Raw genomic sequence first — 16,313 nt, 5'->3', positions numbered from 1 at the left:
CTAAGGGAGCCAGAAAAGCTTTGTTGTATAGAAAACACTGGATAACTGAATGGCCTTGTTGGTTCCCTGAAGCTGTTAGCAGGGCTTCACGTCCTCTGCACTACGGGGAGGTTCCCCAAAAAGCAAGACCTGAAGGAAGGCTTTAGGTCAAGCTCTTCACTGGACAGTGTGGCTCAGGGGTCACTAGTGGGACAGAGAGCAGAGCAGAGGGAGGGGCGACCCAACTCGAAGGTGGTCACTGAGCTGGGTAACCTGACGTTGTTCTCAGGATCGCCTATCTGGGGGAAGAAAGGGGAGTGTTTAACCACAGGCCCCACTATCGCTGAGGTCCGGCCAGTTCTGTAGAGTCACCCCCCACCCACCCCCGACTGGATTCGTCTGATTGTTTCCCTGTGGTTCTTCTAACTCCTGAATTTCTAGTAAATGAAAAGTTAGGTTAACATCTTAACTAGATTCCATTTATACCTTTTGGCCAGAAGTCATCATGGGTGATGTTATTTCTCTGCATTCCATTAAATCAGGTCTCACCTCCCCCTGTTGCCCACCCTAGTGATACAAATATTAACCTCTAGATTCGGGTGAAGACAACCTGCTCCCTCCATTGTGTTGTGGTTTCCACCTGAAACCAGAAAGTCATCTAGGTTCTTTGGCACCACATAAATGTCAATTTCCCATCACTTATCTAATGGTTTTACCATCAATTGGTTCTCAACTGTGCTTAACCAATTCTGTACACACAATAAATGTTATTTAATGTATAAAGAAATGTCAGAAGTAGCTGGAAATGGACCTCTCATCTGTTCTCTCCATGCCCACGCTAGGAGCTGGATCTCAAATGGCAATGCCTTCTGGAGACCGACATGGGTTTCCCCAAGACAAAGAGGCCACACAGTTGTATATCTTGACAGAGCACTTGGGCCCCTTTCATCCCATCCCCACGTGAGTTTTATATCTTGAGTCACTGCTGCCCTTTAAAGTTAGTCCTTAGGAAGTGCAAGGGAAACGTGTATTTTCTTGGGTATTGGCTTATGGAGCAGCCATCCATTCTCACTCGTTTGTTTGGTTAGTTCATCCCAAGGTGCTTTGCGTTCTTAGCTGTAAGTGGTCATCTCTTGGTAGATCTGGCTGTTTCCAGGGTCAAAAAGGGACCAACTTGTGTTACCCATAACACACGTACTCATAAAGATAACCCTGGCAATTTAGGGCATTCAAAATTTCTTGAACCCCGCAGTCTTCTTAAACGCAAGTCCCAAACCGAAATTCGCCCTCCCTCCGAGTTATCTCAGGAAATGATAGCACCACCCACTTACTAATTCATCCCAGAAACCCAGGAGGCATCCTTGCCTCCTCCCCTCCCTCATCTCCCTCGTTCAATCAGCAGAACCTATCGATTCTACCTCTTAATCATCCCTTGAATGTATCTGTCTCTTTAACCCAAGTGTCCCCCCCCCCGTAGAGCTCTGCTCCTGGGGTGCCACCCCAGAAGGCTAGAGCCCTCCGAATCTGTCTCCGCAGCTCAGGCACAGAGAGCATTTCTCAGTGGAAAAGGGCCCGCGCCACCCTCTACTTATAATATTCCCGGGGATTTCCTCTGGAAAAACCAAAGAACCCAGAGTTTTCACAAGGGCTTCTAGAACCTGCACCATCGACTTCTCCCACCTCCTTCGCGTTCACGCTTCCTCTCAAACGAGTGCTTTGGGAGCACCTCCAGTGATCCCTCTCCTGCCTCCCCGCTTCAGAAACACTCCTCCACCTTCTCCCCAGGCATCGCCCTCTCCTGGCTAACCCCCTCCAAGTGCAAGGTCTCAGCTCACGGTCACTCAGGAGGAAGGCCTCCCCCGGTCACCTGCATCACCACGTATTGTATGCACTCGTTTGCTACCTGCCTTGTCTGCTATCCCAACACTTCCAAGAGAGCTGCAGCTAGATTTGTCTTCTTTGCTCCTCTACCCCCATCACAGAGCCTGGGGAACATAATCAATGTTGAATAAGTATTTGTTGGAATTATGTTGAAAACTAAGCCACGGAAAGACTAGGGGCTCCTTGTGCTGGCACGTTTTGTGGGCCTTGACTGCAGATTTTATGAAGAAACAGTAGAGAAACATTATCTGTAAGAGCATGTTGTTGAGAATAGAGTAGTAACTTCCAAGCTGTTTCTTTTGTTCAGTGCTCCTAACGTACAACCCCTTCCTAAATACTGGGCTATAAAGTTTTCCTGGCTTGGTGTTGTCCTAATTTTGTGGAGTCATCTAGAAAATGGTGATGATAATACCTATGTGGAAAGGTAGGTAAGAAAATAGAGATGATATATTTCATATCCCTGGCATAGAATAGTTACTCAGTGCATGGTAGTTATTATTTAATAACAAAATAATAGATAGATGCATATGGGGGGGGGTTTTGAACTCTTTCAAGACAATTGCTGTACTGGTGACACTGATTTATTTTGCAAGACACTCTACTATATGAAATTATTCCAGAAAGGACACTCTGGCAGAGGTCTGAAAGGTTCTTCAAAAGCAAACAGACTGATTGGGATGTACTGGCCAAATAAGCACCTGTCTAGCTAGTTGGATATTTCAAAACTGGGCATCTTAATATGAGGTCCATGGAACTCTAAAGTATTTAAAAATGTTTATGTTCTCCTTAAAACTGAATGCAAAATTCTGAGTGGGGTATGTGTGTGTGCACACTCACTATTCTAGAGAGATGGTTCCTAGTTTTCAATAGCTTCACAGAGGAACTGTGGATAAGAAAAAGTTAGGAGTCATGCCTCAAGCTTTCTTCAAGAAACCTGGTGCTCTGGCAAGAAGAAAATGTTGGCAGAGTGGTGGCTGTGTCATCTGGCTGGGCAAAGAGACACTTTCTGCTGAAGCAAAGATGAGATGTTTAGGGCCAAGATGATCTCAACTAAGTGCTTCTTCTACACCATGCTTCCATCTGCCCAGCATGTGAGCTATTAACACATGGCTGCTGTTGATTATGTTCATATCTTTATTTGCAAGGAAACTGCACTGAGACCAGTTCAGAAAAAATATTTATCTAATGTACTGGAAAACAAATAAATGAGCCTCCCAAATATACTAACAATGAACAGTGCTAAAGAGTGACTGTATGGGATATTGAGCACACACTGACCAAGACTGCCTCTAAGTCATTCATCCACCGGTACTCATAATGTACATATATTCTTATCCTAATCCAAAAGCTAGCAAGGCTGGCCATGTGTTGAAATAATTTATTTCAACACTTAATGCATCATCTCTCCTGTATTTCCACATGTTGTGTCATCACCATTTGACCTCAGCCCATTGTTAAATATTTAATAGCACTGTTGGATAAACAATACAAAGTATAGTTTACTTTTGAATGTAGCATTTACATGAAAAAGAAATAAGCCAATACATGCTGCAAATGGTACAAAGTGAGGGTTCTAATACTGATCATTCTGGTGGGTAGAAAAGGAGACATAAAAGGGAAGGAAACTGCGGGAACGATGAATAAATCAGGGACAGCAATGACTAGTGAGAAGACGCCATAACTCTCCAGTAAAGAACAAAGGCAGAAAGCAACTGCCACCCAACTGTTGGCACGATGGACACTCCATGTTTCCACCTCTCAAAACTTAAGCAGGATGATGGATGGCTTGTCTTGAGTAGGAATCTATTCCCATGAAAATGATGAAATAATATTCAACAGAGGATCATTTTTTAACAGTCACGATGAGTAAATCTTATGGTGATAGAAATTATTCATTAAAGGAGTGGCTATGCTATAAGACAAGCCTCAGAAGAATGCCCATAAGCGATTTCGATGAGTTAGCACTGTGCTCCTGAAAAGCGCACTCAATACGTTCTTCTTGACCAACCATAGAGAGTCAGCCTTGGGACGTATAAGTACGTATACGCCTGCACCAAAAATTTTGTATAACCCACTGAGTTCCTTTGAGATAGAAAGCTGAAAATTGCATTTATAATCCTACTTCTGCACGTTTTCCAGTGATACTCAAACACAAAATGAATCTACAATCCATAGTTTAAAGGAATTTAAGAAAATCTAAGTAAATGGAAAGATATACCATGTTCATGGTTTTGAAAACTTAATGTTGTTAAATTTTCAATTCTCCCCAAATTGATCTATCCCTGCTATAATCTCATAAAGGTGTTTTCTTCTTTCTTTCTTTCTTTCTTTCTTTCTTTCTTTCTTTCTTTCTTTCTTTCTTTCTTTCTTTCTTTCTTTCTTTCTTGTGTGTAGAATTCAACAAGTGGATTCTAAAATGTATATGGAAATGCAACCAGAATATCTAAAGCAAACCTGAAAGAGAACAAATGGGAGGAATGACATTACTTGATCTCATTACCCATTTTAAAGTCACAGTAATGGAGATAATGTGGTGCTGGAATTGAATCAACAAATAATCAATGGAACGAAATGGAGAAACCAAAAAGACGTCCACACTGAAGAGGCAGTTTGATTTTTGACACAGATGCAAAGGCAAAAATGCAAAATGGATTTGGAATGAATTCCCCTTTGAGGAAAGATGACTAGAAGTCTCTAAGAAGATGCAGCGAGATAGCTAAAGTCATGTCTAACCGCCTTGTGAACTTTGGACCTATCATAAACATAACACTTCATTATGGGGACAAAAAATAGACGTAAGAAATGAGACGGGATTCATGTCAAATAAGAAAATGCAGATGAAAACATGGAGGATCGAACAGCAGTTGTATCAACTACTGATGGCAAGCTTGAATAGGCAAGCACTTAGCAAAGAACTAATTAACGGTACAAACCACTGCTACTCTATGAAAAGCCAAAATGAGGCAACAAATGCCAAAATGTTAAAAAGCAACTACAGCAACTCGCCTTCATCAGGGACCAATCCAGGGAGGTGGCTCTGACTTTGACTGACACATTGTTTCAGTCACAAAGTAGCGGAACAAAGCAGCCAACACTGATTTGCTACTGTCTCACTTTCTCTCACTGCAGTAGAAAGTGTAACTGGAATTAGGGTTAAAAGGGCTAAATGTCCTGATAATTTCAGTTATAGCCAAACATGAGAATCATTTGTATTGTCAAAGTGAACTAAAACACAGCAAACTATTTGGAAGTTGCGATGAATTCATTATAGCATTCCTATCCTGAGGCACACTTTGGATTCCTTACTAAGGTTTATTTTAATAAATTATGTCAGCCCTGGCCAGTCTGGCTCAGTGGTTAGAGGGTTGGCCCGCAGACTGAAAGGTCCTGGGTTCGATTCCTGCCAAGGGTATGTACCTTGGGTGCAGGCTCAATCCGGGCACAGGCAGGGCGCATGCAGGAGGCAACCAATCGATGTGTCTCGCACATCGATGTCTCTCTCTCTGTCTCTGTCTCTCTTTCTCTGTCTCTCTCCTTTCCACTCTCTCTGAAAAAGCAATGAAAAAAAAATATCCTCCAGTGAGGTGGCGAGGGTGAAAAAAAAAAAAAATACGTTAAACTCGAATATGCTGATACAGCTACTGTGACCTATCTTAGGTGACTTCTGGAAAGCCAAAACTATTTCTAAACTTGGAGGCAAAAATAAGTCAATAAAAATGTTACGTAGAAACTAGTGGTATCAGAAAGTTCTGTTTGTGACTATCTCTACATGACATCCAGGCAACCCTGGAAACCGGGCAGTTCAAGTAATCCACTCATTGTTTTCTTGGTTCTATATAGAAAACATATATTCTAATGGCTTTTTTTAAAAAAAAGATTAATCAACCGGCGTTTTGGACGTCATAGATAAACACTGCTTTTACGTGCTCACATTTCTTAACTTGTTCGTTCTGCAACAATTCGGCCAGGACAATTACCCCCCACCCCACTTCAAGTCCTCAGTCTAGCCTACGGAGTTGCACAACGCCAATGACCGTGACGCATTCAGTAACTGTTTTTGTACCTAGAAGAACAAAATCGGATTTTAAAAACATTTCAGCCTGTTCTCAAGTGCTTCATTCCTGGTGTTTCATCAAGATTGAGTATTTATATTTGAAAGCTTAATATTCCTTTTGCAAAACACCTAACTTCCAAAAAGTTAGACATTCAGTTTGAAGGCAAAAGGTGACTTTCAAATTTCCCACGGCTAACCTCACCCCACCCCCCATGTTCTTTTTCAGGGACTGAAATTTAACCAGGTCGGTCCTGGTCTCAAACCACCATTTCATATGATTTCAAACAGCTTCCTTGGGAGTTAGATTCAATCACTGGCTAAACTCTAATATTTTAAATTTATAAACTTCAGAAGGGAGATAGCTTTTGAAGCTGACAAGAAAACAATCACAGAACAGCAGTCTTTTTGTGTGCTGCCCGGAAAGTCAGTTACAAAGTGGTCCTATTGTGTTTCTCATAATTTACATTTACTTTTTTGGCAGAGCAGAAGGGGAAAGAACAAGAAGCCGAACAAAAATGAAAGAAGGCATTTTTTATTTTAAAATGTGCCCTTGCCATTTAGACATCTACAAACCCAATATTTAACATTTACAGGAGATAAAAAGAGTCAACAGGACGGCAGCTGTTTGCCTGTGATGTCGCGGAGCAGGTGTGATGCCAGTTCATCCCCGGGAACCGGATGGGTCTCTAGCTGATGCCCACGCGAGGCCCACACGGAGCCAGTATTGACCCGTCTCGTTTCCTCAGATTGGCCCCAAAATACCCCGGAGCCACCAGGAGTCCTAAGGCCTGCTCAGCACCAATGCAGGGCAGACGTTCTCCCAAACAGATCAATACTATCCAAGGTGCAGCTGGAAAACAGGATGAGCCCGGATCCCTGAGCAAACAGCAAGCGGCTCATGCACAAGGCCAGGGGCAGCCCAGCGCTTGTGTTTTCCAGCGTTTGCCGGCGACCTCAGCCCTGACCCGCAGAGCCACCCTGTCCCGCACGGGTCTGCCTCTGACTCGGAGCCCGAGAGGGGAGGCAGTTGTCACAATGAGAGCTACTGTGTCTGCCCCGGCCTGGCCCCTTGGGTCCAGGATGCCAGAGCAACTGGTCAGTGCCGCCGATTTAGTCAGTCGGCGGGTCTGGGTATTTGGCATTATGCAGGCAAAATATAAAACCGAAAAGGAATTTTTACTTTTTACCCATCCTACTGGAATTGTGTGGACACACCTTGGGTTCAATTAACTTAGAAATGTTTTATGATGCTGGTTGTTTCTATATACATAAATTAAAATAATTATGTGGACAAACCAAATACGTTTGCTCAAACATCCAGATTAGGATTATTTTGATTAACCCAAAATATTTGCCTCAATTCTAATTTTCATTTAGTGACATAGATTTCCGACCCTGCAAAAAAAAAAAAAAAAAGAGGTCCTATATATCTGTGTGCTCTTTTTATATTAACCTATATATTTATATTTATGTACATGCACATGTAAATGAGCAAGAGTTAAAACTAACGAAAACATGGCAGTTCATCACTATTATCATTGCTTTAAGGTGACAAACTATGAAGAAATTATAGTCTTTAAAATAATTTTCCCAAAAGGATTGAGAAAATAAACTACGGATTAAAGCGTGACCCTACATTCCTCTGGGCAAGCTGGCTTTCCATAGGACCCAGCCTGAGTAACATTTCAGGGTCTCGGATCGTCCCACCGCCAAAAATCCGATTTCCCAGCTTCCAGAGGCTACGGCAGACTCAGGACCAATGCATCTATTTAAACAGGGGGCAGATACAGAATCATATAACTACGTTTGGGTCTTGAATGTTTTTAATGGCCATTGGAAGCACTGCTTTAAACCCAACCATCTACCCTTAAGATCCTTTAAGTATTTACAATGTTTCAAGTATTTCCGGCCCTAGACCCACGGCTCGATACACCTAGCTACAAAGAAGCCGCGTCTCTGGGTGCTACTTATTAAAAGATACATTTGTATTAAAAAAAAAAAAAAGTCAAGTGACAATCATTATTACCTTCCTTTTCTTCAACTAAGCTTTCCCTGGGGGGGGGGGGTAGACTTGACGGGGAGGAACCCGCGCTCCCTCGGGTCTCCATCTCCCCAGAAAGGAAACCTAAGCCCAGCTGCGGAACTCGGCCCCCCGCGCGGCCCGCGAGGGGACGGGCCCTGGCCGTGCGCGCCGCCCGCCGGTAGAGGGCGCTGGACCACGACACATCGCGCCGCCCGCGAGCGGGGACGCGGCCGCCAGGGAGGCGCGGAGGGCGCGGGAGGGGCGCGGAGGGGCCGAGGGCCGCGCGGCGGGGCCCGGGCCCGCGGGCCGAGGAGGCGGCCTGGGGCGCTGAGGAGGCCGTGGAGCCCCGGCCCCGTCTGGAGCGAGCAGCCCCCGCCCCCCCCGCGCCCTCGGGACCGTCATTATAAAGCGAGAGGCAGCGGCGGGGTCCCGGGTTTTACCAGCCTGCTGCCCGGAGCGCGCGGTGCAGGTGCGGCGGCCGCGGGGCTTTGTGACTCACGCCCACGTTCAAAGGGGGGCTTGGGCCCGTCTGAGAGGCACCCAAACAACTGTCTTCTAATATTAGCACGGCTGTATTTCGGGATCTATTATAGTCTGTCCAGACAGATCCCATTGTAATGGGATCTTTTATTAAAAGATTAGCACTATCTCCTGCAGTTGGTGGAAAAAAATCTGTTATCACCGAGTTATTTGCAGTTGTGGAGGGGGTGGGAAGGGGGGGCAGGGCGAGAGGAGAGGTGGGGGGCGGTCTGGCGGGATGGGGGGGTGCGGTGGGGGAGGGGCGGGCTCGAGGTCCGCAGGAGACAATCCCAGCGACCTGCGAGTGTCCAAGAATTTTGTCTGCATACTTCGCGGTCTGTCGTCCTCGGGGCTCCAGAAGCGAAAGAAGGGACATGTAAAAGGCGGCTCCGGGATAAACAATATAGCATTTTCCGTGAAGTAATCGTTTTATATAAAAGGAAATATCGCCTCCTCAGTTTCATTCAGCGGTGCCAAAAATGTTATAAATGAGAGACCCGCCAACTTTCAGCGAAGAATGCCGGGCACTGTGCTTCGTAAACGGAGGGCACAGAAGTTCATTATCGATGTTGCAATCTTTTTATTCCGCGAACCGGGGGGGAGAGAGAGGGAGAGGGAGGGAGAGGGAGAAGTGGGGGGAGAGGGAGACGTGGGGGGGCAGACTCGCCGGCCGAGCGGGCCGGGCGGGGGAGGGGCGGACCGCCTACGTCGGGCCCGGCTGCGCGCGGCGGCTCCAGACGCGGCCAAGTGAAAGCCGCGGAAAGAAAGGGCGCGGGCGGCCCGAGGGGCTCAACGTGTCTGTTTGCCCCCGACTCGCGGGGACCGGCGGCCGCGCCCGGGCCCGGCTCCGCCGAGAGGGCAGCGGCCGGCCCCGGGCTCTCCGGGCCGGGGGTGGCCGCCGAGCGAGGCGCGCGCGGAGCCAGACACAAAACGCCGTCTGTCCCGGGGCCCGGCGCGCCCGGGCGGGATGCGCAGCGGCTCCTCGGGGCTCTGGGGCGCCGGCAGTCTCCCCGGAGCGGGGCGGGTCCCCCCCGCGCCCCCGCCGCGCGCGCGCAGACACACTCACACTCACACTCACACCCGCCGCCCCGCCGGCCTGCAGCCTAGAAGTGGGTGTTCTTCCCCGCTCCCCACCCCCGCCCCGGTCGCCGCCCCCTCCCTCTCGCTCCTACGCAATAAGAACTCGGCGATTCCCCTCCTGCCGCTTGGATTTCGGGCACCTCCAGCAGATAATTGGGAAGGATTTCCAGAAGGTGGGAAATGTCACCTGATTCTCACTGAACTTTTAAGAGCTCCCCGCCCCCCGGGAGCCGCGCACGCCCGCGCCAGCGGCCGCCCTCCCGCTGCCCCACACCCTGGGAGACCGCCCACCGCACACGGCGGAGACCCCCGGCCGCCTTTAAAGCGCGGCTGCGCCCGGCGCCCGACGTCCATTGAATCGCGCGGCGGCCGGCGGCGAGCGCGGGGCTGCGCCCGGATCGCTGCGCCCTCCGCCGCCTCTGCGCCCGCCCGGCCCCGCCGCTCCTCGCCCCGCGCCCGCCGCACGATGGGCCGCTCCCGGCACCCGCCCGGCGCGCTCTGCCTGCTGCTGCTGCTGCTCTGCCAGCTCATGGAGGACCGCGGCGCCCAGGGTAAGCGGCGGGGGTGCGCGCGGGCTCGGCCGGGCGGGGGTCCCCTTCTCCGCGGTCCCCCCGGGGCTGCCCGGAGCGACGCTGCTCGCCGAGGACCCGCGGGCCCGCTGGCGACTCCGGCGGGGAGAGCGGCGGGGACCCGGCAGCGGCCCTCGAGCCGAGTTTGGAGCGCGGGTCCCCTTACGCAGGGACGGGGGTGAGCCGCGCTCCTCCCGGCCGTTAGGGTCCGGGCGCCCCGAGCGCCGACGCCGACTCGGGCTGGGCTCCGGGGGGGCGCGCGCCGCAGCCCCGCGAGGTCAGCCCCCCGTCCGCAGTCTCACGTCTTTCCGTCCCACGCCTTTTGGGGACTTGGTGAAAAATGACTGGGGTTGGGAGGGGGAGATACTGAAATTTTCTCGGTGCCTGGGGGACGCGTTTCAGAAACTTTGCCCAAACTTGGAAATGTGGGTGCAGGAAATTTTAGAGGGAAGCAGCTTTCTGCCCGGTGAGTGCTGCTTCCAACCCCCCCCCCCAACCCTGAAGGGGGGGGGGAAGACCCAAATTATGGCTCCGGCGTGTTTTGAGTACTTTACAGTCCTTACCCCCTTCGGGCGCCTTCCTCTGACTGTTAACTTTCTGGAGAACAGTGAGGAGCCCACCGCTGACTTAACGCTGAGATGCATAGAAAGTAAATTTCTGAAGTTAAAAAAAAAACAAACTAGATTTGTTTATTTCGGTTGGTCTTTGAGCAGATTTTTAAAAGAAATCACCATAGCAGCTTATGGTCCAATGATTGTAAAAGTTGCACGGATTCGTGAGAAGCCCGCCCGACCCAAGGCGAACGCTAAGGGGGGGGCGCAGGGATTTGGGGTGGGTTTGGGGCAGGTACGTGTCGCCGGGGAGTGGTGGGAAGCCGCCCCTGCGCTTTTCCCGGGACGGAGGGGAGACGGTCCCCGCTCCCGGTGCCCGTGGTTCGCGTGTCGCAGCCCCCGCCGCGCGCCCCGCTCCTCTCGCCGCCTCCGGGACGTGGGCGCCGCAGCGGCCCCGGCGGGTTTCGAAAGAGCGCGGTGGCCGCGGGCGTCCGGGGACCGGCCGATTGCAACACGGGCGTCGGGCGGGCTGCGCCCCGGGCCGCGCGGGACCCGCGCCCGCCGCGTCCGGGTCTCCCCGCGCCCTCGGCAGCCTCGCCCCGCGCCGCGTGCGTCCGGGCCCCGCGCGCTCTCAGCCCGTCGCGTCCTGTACCCACTCCGCCTACGTGACACCAACGCGTAAAAACATCCGTCGCGTCCTGTTTTTGTCAAGTTCCTTAATCGGCTCCTCGAGTCGCTGCAGGTTATGAAATGGGACGAATGAAAAAAAGCGAACAGTCTAGTAAAAGTCAGCGCGGGCTGCACGTGTTGTGTCTGGGTCGCTGTAACTGACGCGGACGCGGCTGGGGGCTGGGGCGCGGGGCGCTGGCCCGCCCTGCCCCCGGGTCTGGGCTTCCCCTCGCCCCCCTCCGCCTGCCTTGTGTTTTCCGCGGTCCCCGTCTCCAGCCCCCTCCACGCCGCGCCCTCCCCAGCCCTCGCCCCCCCCCCCCCCCGCCTGCCTCGTGTTTTCCGTGGTCCCGTCTCCGGACCCCTCCACGCCCCCCCCCCCCGCCTGCCTCGTGTTTTCCGCGGTCCCCGTCTCCAGCCCCTCCACGCCCCCCCCCCCCGCCTGCCTCGTGTTTTCCGCGCTCCCCGTCTCCGGCCCCTCCACGCCGCGCCCTCCGGGCCCCGGGCCTCCCCCGCCCGCTCGCCGCCCTCTCCCCTCCCGGCCCCGCTCACCCGCGTCCCGCCCGTCCCTCCGCAGCTGGGAACTGCTGGCTCCGCCAAGCCAAGAACGGCCGCTGCCAGGTCCTGTACAAGACGGAGCTGAGCCGGGAGGAGTGCTGCAGCACCGGCCGCCTGAGCACCTCGTGGACCGAGGAGGACGTCAGCGACAACACGCTCTTCAAGTGGATGATTTTTAACGGGGGCGCCCCCAACTGCATCCCCTGTAAAGGTGGGGCGCCCCCTCCCCGAGCCGCAGGCAGGCCGTCTTCCCCTCAGCCCCCCCCCCCCGGTGCCGGGCCCCCTTTCTCTGACCCCCGCCCCGGGACGCAGGGAAGCCCTCGGGTGGAGTCTTGCCTGTTACACACTTTTACGCAAAACAAGGTCGGCAGAGGCTCCGGCCCGGTTAGCCAAGTGGGGTGGTGTGGAGCCAGCCTCCCCAGGCTCCTGCAGAGGGATCTCGGTCTGGGGCGAGGCCCACTGTCGTTCCCTCCCCCTCTACCCCTCCTGGGCTTCTGGGAGCGAGCCTGGACCCCTCCGGCGCCAACTGCGCCATTGCGCAAGGCGCCCCCCCCCCCCCCCCCCCCCCGCAGTGGTCCTGCTGACCTGCATCCCGCCTGGCCCCGGTTTAATCCTTGACTCTTTCCAACTGGTAGAAACGTGTGAGAACGTGGACTGTGGACCCGGGAAGAAATGCCGCATGAACAGGAAGAACAAACCGCGCTGCGTCTGCGCGCCCGACTGCTCCAACATCACCTGGAAAGGCCCGGTCTGCGGCCTGGACGGGAAAACCTACCGCAACGAGTGCGCGCTCCTCAAGGCCCGGTGCAAGGAGCAGCCCGAGCTGGAAGTGCAGTACCAGGGCAAGTGCAAAAGTAAGCGGACCCCCCCCCCCAAGGCCCCGGGGCGGGGTGGGCCCGGGAGGGCCTGATGCCCGTGAGACAGACGCTGGGTGAAGGAGCCCTTTTCTCACTTTGAGAGACTTTTCCTCAAGAACACAAATAGGACCAACCTAGAGTCACAGGGCGCCTCCTGAAAACCAGGGGGCCCCCCAAGTGCCTTTTGAAAGCTGGACTCTTCCGTTTGGAGATTTCCTTCATAATAATCAAATTCTTGCTCCCTGAAGCCCAGAAGGTGCCTATTAACCTGCCTCCCTCTTTGTTTCAGAGACCTGTCGGGATGTTTTCTGTCCCGGCAGCTCCACGTGTGTGGTGGACCAGACCAATAACGCCTACTGTGTGACGTGTAACCGCATTTGCCCGGAGCCCACCTCCTCCGAGCAGTACCTCTGTGGGAACGATGGAGTGACCTACTCCAGTGCCTGCCACCTGCGGAAGGCCACCTGCCTGCTGGGCAGGTCCATTGGCTTAGCCTACGAGGGAAAATGTATCAGTAGGTATTCCCTCCGGATTGAGAAACAAAGAGAGAAAATAGGAACGAAAATGCTAGTTCTAGTGTTAACACTGTGGGGTTCACCGATAAAGAAGCCCAACGCCTCCCCAAATGCAGCTTTGCCAGAGAGAGGAAGACTCCCCAGGGACCCCGGCATTTCTCAGGGAGGCCGATGTCTTCCGGAACGTTGGCTTATATATTGAAATGCTGGAAAGAAACAGGAAACCATTTTCTGTCTTAGAAAACTTAGAACTCGCTCAATTTTACACATTCCTTTAGGTGCTAGACTTGCTGGAAGCAAGAAGTAATTATTTAACAGTTCTTAAAACCTGTCATTAGGTTCTGATAGCTGATGGCGTTCTTTCTTTTTTTAAAGATCCCTCTGTGGGGAATCATCAGATACATATTCAACTCTAGGACCCTGTGAAATCCTGATCCAAAAATACCTTTTTCACACACACATAGTATGTAGGAAACTGTGGGGATTTGTGTGTGTTTCAGTTTTATGAAGCGTTTTTGCATCATGTATTTATTACCCCCCCCCCTCCCCGTTCGTGAGTAATAAAATGTTAAGTTCTGTGTTTACATTTCACGATAGGCGAGCAGAGAAAGGGGGGCAGGGAATCAGCTTACTCATCACAGGTATATTGTATCCTAGAAGCAAAGTCCTGTGAAGACATCCAGTGCACTGGCGGGAAAAAGTGTCTGTGGGACTTCAAGGTGGGCCGAGGCCGGTGCTCCCTGTGTGACGAGCTGTGCCCCGACGGCAAGTCCGAGGAGCCTGTCTGCGCCAGTGACAACGCCACCTACGCCAGCGAGTGCGCCATGAAGGAGGCCGCCTGCTCCTCGGGCGTGTTGCTGGAGGTCAAGCACTCCGGATCCTGCAACTGTAAGTGCTGGTTTACACTTGCTACGACTTAAGGCTTTCCCGGGCACAAAACCTCCCCGTTAGCAGCTCGTCTCTAAGTGAGGTAGCTGCTCAGTTTCACCAGCAATTCAGTGATGCACCGAAAACGCCCTGGAATGTTTCCTGACTTTTAAAACCTGCCCAGTGATCATCAGTGGGGTTGCCTCTAAAATCCTATTGCCGGTCACTTGCCCCTAATTCTTTTGCTTTCGTCATGTGCTTTGCTGTTCGCTTTATTAACCCTTGAATCTAAGCTAACTGCTTCAAAAGTTGTTGTTTCGTGTGTTTTTTTTTTTCTTTTTCAAAGGCAGCTTTGTACTATCACACACGGGCGGCTGCTTCGCGCAGTCGTCTCTACTAACTCTGAAGTAAGGACCCCAAGCAGTTATACCTAGAACACAAGAACGCTTTTTATCTGATTTCAGGAATCTGCCCGTAAAACCTGAGCCATTGATTCTTCAGAACTTTCTGCAGTTTTTGACTTCATAGATTATGGTTTTTGGTGTTTTTTTTTTTTTAAGTTGTTTTTTTTTTTAAACTTATTGCATAACAGCAGATGCCAAAAAAAAAAAAAAAAAAGCATCTCACTGCAAGTCACATAGAAATGCAACGCTGTAATGTGGCTGCATCAGAGGGCTTTGAAACGTACACTGAGCTGCTTCGCGCTGTTGTAGTCCGTGTCTAAACGACAGCTCCCTGTATTCCCCCATCTAGCCATTTCGGAAGACACCGAGGAGGAAGAAGAGGAGGAAGAGCAGGACTACAGCTTCCCTATATCCTCCATTCTAGAGTGGTGAACCCCGCCAGCGTTCAGCGCTGGCATAGCCGCTTGGCAAAAAAAAAAAAAAAAAAAAGAAAAAAAATAAGGAAAGAAAAAATATATATTGTCCATACTGTAAATAAGTGTATGCTTATTTATTTGGGGGGAAAACTATACGTAAAGGACCTTTGTCCTCAAGCTCTCTCCCAGGCCACCTTGTCACTCCTCGGACACGGAGAGGCAGTCGTTGTGAGGTCTACTGGATGAGGCCCGTAGTTGAGACTTGTAGGCATTTATTTATACTGTGTCATGTTTTATAATTTATACATAAAATGTCTGGTTGACTGTACACCTTGTTTTTGAAGAAATTTATTCGTGAAAGGAAGAGCAGTTGTTATTTATTGTGAGGTCTCTTGCCTGTAAAGTGAAAGCTGTTTTTTTCCTTGTAAACCATTTAAGTCCATTCCTGACCGCTCGCTCGCCGCCCCGCCCCTGCCGCGCCGTCTGACTCCTCTCGCTTAACGGACTCGCATGTCAGTTTGTCATGTTTATTTATTGGATTCTCTGCTGCCTGTTCTGTGCGTTACACGCTCCCTCGGGTTTTGTTTACAAGGAATCTTGACTGACCAAAAGGCATTGTAACTGGCTCAAGTAGAGGTACAGGGGGTGCATCTCTGAGGAAACTCCGCCTTCAGTTCTCTGGTGATGGAGACATTAGTGAGACAGGTGACAGTGACGTTAGACTTCTAACGATGTGCTTTGAAGATGTTACAGATCCAAAGAAACTGAGCGATGGGGGTCGGGGGACTGGAGGGAGGGATGCTACACGCTCACCTTTGCTAGGCGTTTCCTCGAAGCTGCTCTCCTGTACCTTTCAATTAGTTCCATTTCAACCAGTGTGTCACTAAAAGGTATATCAGAGCTTTATCAGTTCAAGTTTCTTGCTTTTCATAATACTTTTTTCTGATGCAATTTTATATTTTCAAACATGGCAAGTTAAATATAAATTCATTTAAATATATAGTTTTGTACTTTTCTACCATGTAAATGTGCAATGTATATAAAAGTTATAATGTGTATTTGTAAATAAATGATGAGTGAAAAAATAAAAAAATTTTTAAAAGCCAATGGTCTCCATCGCTCATGATTGCAAAGAAGTTTTGGGGCTCTTGGGGGAGAATGGATGTAACACATTTGCTGAGAAATGGAGATGAGATATCCCTGAAATGCAGTGGCCAGGGCAGGAGTCGCCTCCAACGCAAGGTGACCTACAAACCACCCTGGGGAGTTTGAAGGACAATGGGACCTGAGGTCCAGCAACCCCTTCATAAGAGCAGACGTGGTTGTCCCTGCGATGTGCTGAGCATAAGGCTTTCTCTTGGAAAACCCCACCTT

At 50.8% G+C, this 16,313-nt stretch overlaps 1 protein-coding gene across 3 annotated transcripts; it reads left to right on the top strand.

Annotated features, from left to right (window-relative positions):
- Window positions 1–9,997: 9,997 nt before the first annotated feature.
- Window positions 9,998–16,046, top strand: FST (follistatin). 3 transcript variants are annotated; one of them, XM_087815260.1, is made up of 6 exons: window positions 9,998–10,087; window positions 11,900–12,091; window positions 12,516–12,734; window positions 13,027–13,251; window positions 13,913–14,140; window positions 14,873–16,046. In XM_087815260.1, the coding sequence occupies exons 1-6, from the start codon at window positions 10,003–10,005 to the stop codon at window positions 14,953–14,955; spliced, it is 1,032 nt and encodes a 343-aa protein (XP_087671386.1). In that variant the 5' UTR covers window positions 9,998–10,002; the 3' UTR covers window positions 14,956–16,046. The 3 variants fall into 3 exon arrangements, with proteins under 3 accessions (XP_087671386.1, XP_087671384.1, XP_087671387.1); XM_087815258.1 differs by having other exon boundaries at window positions 13,910–14,140; XM_087815261.1 differs by lacking the exon at window positions 14,873–16,046 and adding an exon at window positions 14,584–14,710 and having other exon boundaries at window positions 13,910–14,140.
- Window positions 16,047–16,313: the final 267 nt, after the last annotated feature.

This window comes from Miniopterus natalensis, chromosome 3, assembly GCF_054644295.1.
Source record: "Miniopterus natalensis isolate mMinNat1 chromosome 3, mMinNat1.hap1, whole genome shotgun sequence".
Taxonomy (NCBI): domain Eukaryota; kingdom Metazoa; phylum Chordata; class Mammalia; order Chiroptera; family Miniopteridae; genus Miniopterus; species Miniopterus natalensis.
This window is presented reverse-complemented; position numbering and strand designations above follow the sequence as displayed.